Source organism: Formica exsecta, unplaced genomic scaffold (assembly GCF_003651465.1).
Source record: "Formica exsecta isolate Colony F162 unplaced genomic scaffold, ASM365146v1 scaffold933, whole genome shotgun sequence".
Lineage (NCBI taxonomy): Eukaryota > Metazoa > Arthropoda > Insecta > Hymenoptera > Formicidae > Formica > Formica exsecta.
Genome location: NW_021853700.1, coordinates 287,758 through 298,386, shown reverse-complemented (window position 1 = coordinate 298,386; position 10,629 = coordinate 287,758). Strand labels below are relative to the sequence as shown.

At 31.6% G+C, this 10,629-nt stretch overlaps 3 protein-coding genes across 5 annotated transcripts in view; 2 read left to right on the top strand and 1 right to left on the bottom strand.

Annotated features, from left to right (window-relative positions):
* The first annotated feature begins 4,964 nt into the window (after positions 1 to 4,964).
* Positions 4,965 to 8,998, top strand: LOC115245263 (adenylosuccinate synthetase). Its single transcript, XM_029823497.1, has 6 exons — positions 4,965 to 5,378; positions 6,374 to 6,476; positions 6,816 to 7,179; positions 7,259 to 7,651; positions 7,782 to 8,038; positions 8,127 to 8,998. Exons 1-6 carry the CDS (start codon positions 5,199 to 5,201, stop codon positions 8,174 to 8,176), a joined length of 1,347 nt encoding a protein of 448 aa, XP_029679357.1. The 5' UTR covers positions 4,965 to 5,198; the 3' UTR covers positions 8,177 to 8,998.
* A 64-nt stretch (positions 8,999 to 9,062) lies between these two features.
* The window catches only part of LOC115245267 (protein ARV1-like), a 4,613-nt gene continuing 3,046 nt past the window's right edge, over positions 9,063 to 10,629 (top strand). Inside the window, exon 1 of one of the 2 annotated variants that reach the window (XM_029823505.1) lies at positions 9,063 to 9,278. The gene's annotated coding sequence lies outside the window, so the exon portion shown is untranslated. Of the gene's footprint in view, positions 9,283 to 10,629 lie in introns of both variants that reach the window. The other variant, XM_029823504.1, reaches the window with a different exon arrangement.
* Positions 9,514 to 10,629, bottom strand: part of LOC115245264 (aldo-keto reductase family 1 member A1-like) — an 8,200-nt gene continuing 7,084 nt past the window's right edge. For both annotated transcript variants that reach the window (XM_029823499.1, XM_029823498.1), the window contains exons 4-5: positions 10,163 to 10,513; positions 9,514 to 10,085 (exon numbers count right to left, since the gene is read on the bottom strand). In XM_029823499.1, coding sequence (XP_029679359.1) covers positions 9,711 to 10,085; positions 10,163 to 10,513 — 726 coding nt within the window. In that variant the 3' untranslated portion in view covers positions 9,514 to 9,710. The remainder of the gene's footprint in view (positions 10,086 to 10,162; positions 10,514 to 10,629) is intronic.

Sequence of the window (10,629 nt, the reverse complement as noted above, 5' to 3'; positions counted from 1 at the left end):
TAAAAAGCGGATTTTTACGTGTGATATGCGCAGGCCAAGTCTATATGTCGATGTTTTATCTATTATTGGTATCTCACAAATATATGTCATATCTTACCGCAGCCAGTGACATACGCGAAGTTAGGAGATCTGTCATGCGTGCAGTAGGCAATGTAGAAAAACGCTCTCTTAAAATATTTTTATTAATTACATATGGGTTTATTTTTATATATCTGTATTTTTCCTGTTATATATGCTATCCGTAAACAATTAAGAATTGTACTTTTTCGAAATTAAAATTCCACATATATCACGGCATTGTGAGATTTTACGAGCAAAAGAGTACCGTACAATTATTAATTGTTTACAGACAATATATCATACATAAAACACAGATATACAACAAAAAAACCATATATAAATAAAGATATTCTAACAGGGCGTTTTTCTATATTGCTTACTGCACACATGACAGATATCTTAACCTCACGTATGTCACTATTTTAATATTTCATTATCAGTTTTCAGTATCAAACATATTTGTAAGTTTAGACATTTTGCTCTTCGTACGAAGTGACATTGAGTAAGTATTCTTTGCTAATTTGATAGAGCTTGGGTATTTTAGTAATGTGGGACAAGTTCTTAGTAATAAGTAATAAAACATTATAATTAGAAACGAGTATTTTCTGTTATATCTTCATAGTTTATAATATAAGAGTATGTATATGCATCATAGGCCTACTAATTTTCAAGTCATTAATCATCTCTTTTATTTACAGTGGGATCTTTACGCTAGAAATAATGCATTTTTCTACGCATGCTAGGATAACTATTGTGCAACTACAGTATGAGGTAATGTTTTTAAGTATTGTATTTACTGACTGTTCACTCAACCTAAAGGAAGACTGAATTGTGATGATGACAATTATGCTGGTAAGATTGCTTTACAAGATCTTAATGTCACGCTACCTATTTATATTATATCATGTTTATTTTCATATTAAGCAGGCAAAAGTAATAACTCGGCACTAATTTGCAAACCAAGAATCCAGCTTGCATCGAATGTCTGGAGGGAATCCATTTACAAAGCACGAGAATCTTTTAAGCGAGAGTTCAATATTATAGTCTCCGCTAATAGAATCTTGTGATCTGTAATGGAATGATCAACGCTCATTCACCAACTTGCAGTGTCTGTTGAAGCAATAATGATTTTGTACTGTTGACGTGTTAGAAGATTGAATATGAAGATTGAGTTTGAAGATTGAACATTTATATCGCTATTCAGTTAGTGAATATATCAACGAAGACAGTGCTTTGGCATATTATATGCAAATGTGGCATATTGTAATATATATATTATTATATATGTATTATATATGTATATATTATATATGTATATTATCTATATCATAAAAGAAAAATCTTATAACATTCTGTTTTAACCGATTTATCAATTTTACAATTACATTGCAGTGTACATATAAATACATTATTTTTCAAAGAATGATCTTGTATCAATATGATAATTATATTGTAATAATTATACTTGAAGATTTACATGTATGTACTGTCTCACATAATGCATATACATATGTTGAAATATGGAATTATTAGAAATATTAGAATAGATATATTTATATATTTGTATATCGGTGTATTTCGTATGGTGAACAATGAAGAATTATACCGTATTCTTTCGCACTTAAAATTTCAAGTATGTCACGGCATCGTAAGATTTCAAGTGCGAAAGAGTGCGGTAAAATTTTTCGTTCACCATATGAAATACACCGATACACAAATATATAAATATATCTATTCTAATATTTCTAATAATTCCATATTTCAACATATGTATATGCATTATATGTGATAGTACATATATGTAAACCTTCAAGTATTTTTTAATTATTATAAATATAATTATCATATTGATACAAGATTATTTCTCTGAAAAATAATGTGTTCATATGTACACTGCAATGTAATTGTAATGCTGATAAATCGGTTAAGAACAAAATGTTGTAAGATTTTTCTTTTGTGAGATATATATAATATGTATAATAATATAAATATTACAATATGCCATATTTGGATATAATATGCCAAAGCACTGTCTTCGTTGATATATTCACTAACTGAATAGCGATATAAATGTTCAATCTTCAAACTCAATCTTCATATTCAATCTTCTAACACGTCAACAGTACAAAATCATTATTGCTTCAACAGACACTGCAAGTTAATGAATGAGCGTTGATCATTCCATTACAGATCACAAGATTCTATTAGCGGAGACTATAATATTGAACTCTCGCTTAAAAGATTCTCGTGCTTTGTTAATGGATTCCCTCCAGACATTCGATGCAAGCTGGATTCTTGGTTTGCAAATTAGTGCCGAGTTATTACTTTTGCCTGCTTAATATGAAAATAAACATGATATAATATAAATAGGTAGCGTGACATTAAGATCTTGTAAAGCAATCTTACCAGCATAATTGTCATCATCACAATTCAGTCTTTCTTTAGGTTAAACGAACAGTCAGAAAACACAATACTTAAAAACATCACCTCATACTGTACTTGTACAATAGTTATCCCAGCACACGTAGACCCAAAAATGATTTATTTCTAGCGTAAAGATCTCACTCTAAATAAAAGAAATTGATTAATGACTTGAAAATTATTAGACTTATGTTACATATACATACTCTTGTATTATAAGCTAAGAAGATATAACAGAAAATACTCGTTTTTAATTGTAATGTCTTATTATTTATATTTAACAATAAGAACTGTCCCACATTACTAAAGTACCCAAGTTCTATCACATTAGCAAAGAATACTTACCCAATGTCATTTTGTACGAAGAGCAAAATCTCGTAAACTTACAAATATGTTTGATACTGAAAACTGATAATAAGATATTAAAATAGTGACATACATGAGGTTAGGATATCTGTCATGTATGCAGTAAGCAATATATAAAAACGACCTGTTAGAATGTTTTTATTTATATATGGTTTTTTTGTTGTATATCTGTGTTTTATGTATGATATATTGTCTGTAAACATTTAATAATTGTACGGTACTCTTTTGCACGTAAAATCTCACGATGTCGTGATATATGTGGAATTTTAATTTCGAAAGAGTACAATTATTAATTGTTTACGGATAGCAAACAACAGGAAAAATATATATATACAAAAAATAAACCCATATATAAATAATAAAAATATTTTAACAGAACGTTTTTATACATTGCCTACTGCACATATGACAGATATCCTAACCTCGCGTATGTCACTGTTTTAATATCTCATTATTGTGTTTGTAGTATTAAACATATATTTGTAAGCTTGCGAGATTTTGCTTTTTCTACATAGTGACCCAGACAGCACAAAATGTCCTCAGGTTCATCCTGAATATGTCCAGGATGGTTCAGGATATTTGTAGGATGTTTTAAGATATTATTATAAATATATTTTATGAAAATTTAATATGCATACATGATTACTTTCGGTTATGTAGGCTATTTAATATAATTTAGAAATTTTAAGTATTGTAATAAGTATTAATGTCCTATAAATGTCCATTGGATAACTCCTGGATGTCTGTAGGATATCTGCCCTGTCTATTATATTGAATGTCCTTTGGATTTCCAGAGGACATATACATGTGCAATTAATTGTTAACATTAATTTCGTTTAATATTAATAATTGAATTTGATGCGCACATTTTCACATATTCAAAATTATTGTTTATTTAATATTTCATGAGAAATGTTACTATGCGCAACATTCCAAAAACTTTACAAAAAATAGTATTCAACCGCTAGTTCGTTTGTTTACCGCTATGCGACGCGCAAACTCGTATTTGAGATTTGGTCATGAGAATTATATAAAGCTTGCAAAGAGCAACTAACAGGAAATTAAAAATATAATTATTTTTTATCAGTTCAATTTCTGATGCAATCCCAACATAGGGAATTCAGATTCAGATATTGGATTGTTTTGAAAATATTACACATAAACCTAAAATATTTATGTACAGCACGAAAACCTCAAATATTAAAGAACGTGAACTATTTTTAGTATTAGATTTTTAGTATTGGCAGTAAATAACAGAACGCAATCTTAATTTATATTTAAATTTTAGAATTTGTTCTTTTTAACGTGTGAAAAATATCCCTAACATATCCTATAGAAATCCTTAAGATGTTCCACAGATGTTTCACAGGATCTCCCTGGATTCTCCAGAGGCTAGTGTACGGCTATCATTTACTCTTCCTCAGGACATCCAGAGGAGATCCGAGGATTAAAATAGGATATCCTCAGGATATCCTACATGTATGTCCTGGATGCCCTTTGGACGTCCTAAGGACATCCTTGTGCTGTCTGGGAACTTATAATTTCTATTATCAACTATTTCCAATCTGTATTTTTATGTCGATTCTAACTATTTCGACAATCCTCTTGCACGCGAATAGAAAAATAGTCGTCGACAAAATATCTATAGGATATATATATACGGATCGGAGTCGACACTGAACGAGCACAAGGTCAATTATAATGAACTTCCTTATAGATACTATAATCCTTTTGTTTGATCAATAAAATTTAATAATTAGTTCGCCAATTTAATTGTTCAGATTTCCTAAAATGCAGTTAATATAGTATACAGGAAATAATTTATGTCAAGTGTAGCGCTGAATGAAAAACATTAAAATTTCCCAGGCAATGCGTTATTCGCGCGTTTATCTTATGCACGGTTCATATGAATTAAAATCGCGATTACGTCCATCGTTTGCCTTATCGCGCATGACATCCTAAATTGATTAGATTTTAGAAAAAAAGTATGTAATTGCGCGATAATTCGATATATTTTTCGGCAGAAGATAGAAAAGCGCGCAAGCCGAATATCGTGTCGAACGTATACGCGTTTGATCCGATAGAAACCAGCTTTAACCAGGCAGGTTAGGTTTCGGCGCGGGAGAGGAGAGGAGAGGAATACGGGGGAAGGGGAGTGGAGAGTGTCGGGGAGATCAAAAGCGGCGACTCGCCCCGAATCGTTCCGGCCGATTTCTGTCGCGTCAGCTGTTTCCCGGCGAGGTGGTAGGAAGCAGGACGGAACTTGTTCGCGAAGGATCGCGTTTTCCGCGGGAACACCGGCGCGGACGGATCATCCTCGCAATCGTAGACATCCCAGTGTATACCCGAGGATGCAGCAGGCGAACGGCAATGGTGCCCCGGTCTCGCCGAGGAAGAAACAGCGGACGTCCACGGGCGGCGGTTCTATATCGAAGGTCACGGTAGTTCTTGGCGCGCAATGGGGCGACGAGGGCAAGGGAAAGGTCGTGGACATGCTGGCGATGGACGCTGACGTCGTTTGCAGGTGTCAGGTATGTGTGTATCCGTCTCTCTCAGCGGATTCCCGGGATGTCGACGCGACTTCCCGCCTCTTGGGTCGTTGGCGGACAGAATCGGTTCCCCGAAAACTGCGCGAATGACTCATCTCCTTTTGTAAATGTAATCTCATATTTATTCAACATCTTTCGGAGAGGAGGTTAGTTAGGCTGTCGGAGAAGTGGCGCGTGTGTTCCAGGAAACGCTGATGAATATTCCCTAAAAGCATTCAAAGTATTCAAATTATTTCACGAGCGATTGTCTGTATCTTTAACGCGAAAAACGCTCGCGTCTACTATCCTTTTTTAGTTTTATTTTTAGAAATAACACGCGCGCGCGTCACCTGACCTGTGGATATTACAAACATCTCTATAGCCTTGTACTTGATATTACATAATAATTTGATGGTTTTTATATAGATAAAAAAGAAATCACAAAATTATAATGTAGTGTATCTTTGTGGTTTAAACATGATAAATAATCCACTCTTTCTTTATCTCGTTTGTTACAAGAATATCTGTCTCAACATAATATATACATATGATAATTACAGAATCAATGCTTTATGAATAATTATCCGATAATGTTAATGTAAGAAAATCAAGTTTTATGTAATGTCAGTCTACGCATATTCATATTTCTATGAAAAAAATAATATTAAATATATCAAGAAGAATTACTTCTTAGCTCTTTCATTTTTTAAATAAAACTTGTGACACAATTTTTTATATGTATTGTAGAAGATCTTACTTTACATTTCTTATCCCTCTTTTCTATCTTTTTTTTTTTTTTACCTATGATAGATGGAATATGATAAATAGAATAGATGTATAGATTATATATACTTGTATATTGAGACTTCAATGCCATTATTTATGTTAGTCAAAGGGTCCTCGTGTATTTTGATTCGATGTAATTAAAATTACGATACAATCTTTTCTGTCGTAAATAATAGCAAGCTGTTTCTTCAAGTATTAATGTAATTTCACAGGGAGGAAATAATGCAGGGCATACTGTAGTTGTAGAAGGTGCCGAATTCGACTTTCATCTTCTGCCTAGTGGAATAATCAATCCCAGATGCAAATCCGTTATAGGTAATAATCTTTGCAGATCAACAAATAAAATTAATATTCTGATTTATGACAAAACAACATGTGTCTGTGATGATTTTAGTGATTAATTTAACATAAAGGAACAAAATAACAAGCAATTTGGCAAAATAAATATATATGAGAAATTAAGATCAATGTATAAAACAATTATTCCATTTGTTTATACATAGGTTATTCTATTATCTCTTGGTGTATATAGATAAATATATAGATTTATAGATAAATATTGAATTACCTGAATATTGTTATCTCAATTATTCTATTAAACACACTGCAGATCGTATATTTAATTAATATTATTCACGGTCTTTTTGTTTACAGGAAATGGAGTAGTAATTCATCTACCTGGTCTATTTGATGAATTGGAAAAGAACGAGTCTAAAGGACTAAAGAACTGGGAGGACAGGCTTATAATATCAGATCGGGCGCATTTAGTGTTTGATTTTCACCAACAGGTCGATGGATTGCAAGAACTGGAGAAAGGTACGCAGTCATTGGGAACTACGAAGAAAGGTATAGGACCGACGTATTCGAGCAAAGCCGCGAGGAATGGGCTCAGAATCGGAGATCTTCTCGGCGACTTTGATAAGTTCTCCCAGAAATTTAACACTTTAGTTACGTCGTATCAAAAAATGTTTCCTGCCTTGCATGTCGATGTTAAAGCCGAATTGGAACGTTACAAGGAGTATGTATAACGAGTGTCTTATGAGATTATATTGTTTTACAAGATTTGTAAAATATACAGTTTATTCTCTCTTCCGTAGATACTCCGAACGTATAAGGCCGTACGTGAAGGAAACAGTGCAATATTTGCACCAGGCTTTAAAGGATGGTAAAAAGGTTTTAGTGGAGGGTGCTAACGCAGCAATGTTGGATATTGATTTTGGAACTTACCCATATGTAACAAGCTCGAACTGTAGCATCGGCGGGGTATTGACCGGTCTTGGTCTACCTCCTAGCACAATCGGAGAGATTATCGGTGTTGTAAAAGCCTATACTACCAGAGTCGGTGATGGGCCATTTCCCACAGAACTTTTAGATTCCACCGGAGAGTTATTGCAGGAAAGAGGTCACGAAATCGGCGTAACCACAAAGCGAAAGAGACGGTGCGGGTGGCTCGATTTGCCCTTGCTGAAATTTACGACGCTAGTTAATGGGTGTGTAAAACAATTTATTACATTATATCTGAAAATTTATCTCTATTTTCAATGACTGCTTGATATAATAAATTATTGCATTATTGAAATGCTGACATAATATGTATTAATCATTGTTTTTCCATTCCAGGTATACATCTATATGCTTAACAAAACTTGATATCTTGGATACATTACCAGAAATAAAAGTATGTGTTGGATATCAATTAAATGGAAAGGATATAGATTATTTTCCAGGCAGTTCTTGTGAACTAGCAAAAGTTGAAGCTGTGTATAAGACAGTCGAAGGTTGGCAATCCGCTATCGAAGGTGTACGCTCCTTTGATAAATTGCCACCTAATGCACATAAATACATACAAATCATAGAGGAATACTTAGATATACCAGGTATGTTTATATGTAACATTATAGCACATATCCATGTATGTTAAAAAATTTTTTAGAATTAGATATAGAAGAATCTATTTTGTTACAGTCAAATGGATTGGCGTAGGAGCAGGACGAGAAAGTGTAATTGCCCTTTGACGATACACGGTCTGCAAAATATTACTTAAATGCACGGCATTAAATGTATTATTAATTTTAATTTTACCTGTAATATTTGCAATGCAAAGCTGATGAGCGCACAGGCAAAATGTACTTTAACAATAAGTTTTCAATGAATGTAGTATTCTTGAATGCATATATAACATTGTATAATTGTGTAACAATGTGAGTGTGTAGTCATTTTGTAGTCGTATCTAACAAACAAGCCGAAGATTATTAGAAATGTTTGTTGTTATCGTCTATTTTAAGTAGATTCTGTTATATATATATAAAATTAAAGTATATTTATTTTTCATCAATTACTATCTTTAATTGCGTTAGCTCTATGTGCTGTATGGAACAATAATTTACCAAATGCGAAATTCGATGATATGCCGGCGTGTTCTTGTCAACAAAGGGATATGCAAAGTAAAATATGATACATCTATTTTTCAAAAAAATTCCAATTCTTTTTTCACAGATTTGAAAGATTGGATGTCAATCTGTCACGCAATTTTAATCTCCAATTATATCTGTAAATATTATATTTTAATAACATATGCTATGTATATTGTATACACGATTATCATAGCTTATAAATATATGTATATCATGATAATTAAAGTATAGCTTGAAATTGCGATTTATTTCTCAGATATGTCACGCATTGGCAGCATCTACCAGTAGACATAACCTTGTCATCGTCTAATACTGGAAATGTATTTTATCTCCATAAAGTAGAAAAAATGTGATACTTAAACCATTATTTAGACATCTCTGTATTTAATGAATTTACTGCAATAAATGATAAATATTTGTCATGTTTATTTGAATACACTTGGGTATGTTGCTTGTTACATATTGTTTGGATTACAATATACCTACATTTATTTCTCGTAATCATTGGGTCTGTTTCTTTAGAGCTGAACTGGCTGTACTAGTTCAGAGCTTATCTTTCTCCTTCCAATGTAGAGAGAAAAAGACAAACTCTGAATTAGTGCAACCAGTTCAGCTATAAAAAACAGATCTATTATGTAACTGTGATCAAGTTGTCATTCTATTAACGAGAATAAAAAGAAATGCGAAAATAATCGAAGTGAAAGTAGGTAAGGTGAAAGCAACCTACATTGTAAAAGATATGAGCAAATATGCTTTAAACACTTGACACATTTTCTATTTTGTATGTTACATGGAAAAGTTGTATAGGTTATAATCAGAGTATTATATTTTATATATATAATTACAATGTATATATATATATATGATTATTTTACATATGAATATTCTATGCTTTAGGAGAAATATATAATAGCAGGAATCTCTTTAGTTTATTAAAATTTGTTTTACATGTGTATATTTAATTGTATCATTTATATATATGTATATATATTATTTATTAAGATTTACTTTTCAACAGTTATATATAGATAATATATGAAATATGTAATAACAGTTTCTTAAAATGATTATCTCTCATATATAAAAAAAATCCAACACAATAAGATATGAGATAAAATTTTAGCACAATATAATATTAGAAAGGAAATTCTGGGTGTTTTTCAACGCCTTTAAAAAAAGAAAAATCACATATACGTCCAGATTCTCCCATATCAATAGCATTTAACTTGTCAATATCTTCAACTCGAAGTTCCCAATCAAATAGCTGGATATTCTCCTTAATTCTCGTAGATGTTGAGCTTTTCGGTATGGCTATTATACCTTTTTGAATAATATGTTTGAGTAATATTTGAGCAGGAGTTTTTTTATACTTCTCTGCTATTTCTAAGACAGTTGGATTTTCTAATAAATTCGGTATGGTATTTGCTTTTCCTATTTCTTTGAGGAATCCACGTGTACCTAATGGTGAATATGCTGTTATGCTAATATTGTTATCTTGACAAAACTTTATCTGAAAGAATATACATATAATTTATATTAATAAAAATTTATAGAAATATATTTAAAAAAAATATAAGATTTATATACCAATTCCTTCTGCTGGAAATTTACGTGCAATTCAATCTGTAAGTTTGAAATAGGTAATTTGGCATTATCTAAAATCTTTTTTATTTGGTGAATATTGAAATTGGACAATCCAATCGCTTTTGTACGTTTTTCTAACACTTGTTCCTCCATGGCCGACCATATTTGCAAATGATCTGTATCTATATCGATTCTTATTTCTCCATTTTCATTATGCGGACGTAAATCTTCTCCATTTTCAAATGCAAATGGGACATGTACCAAATACAAATCCAGGTAACTTATTTGCAAGTTTGCAAGTGATTTCTTGATCCACTTTTCAACGTCTTTAGCTCTATTACCATTAGGAGGTAGCTAGTATATTAAACATATATGTATATATATATATATATATATATACATATATCACATTGCTATATATATATTAATTATTATGACCTATATCTATTTTTTTCATCTTTTCATTTTTC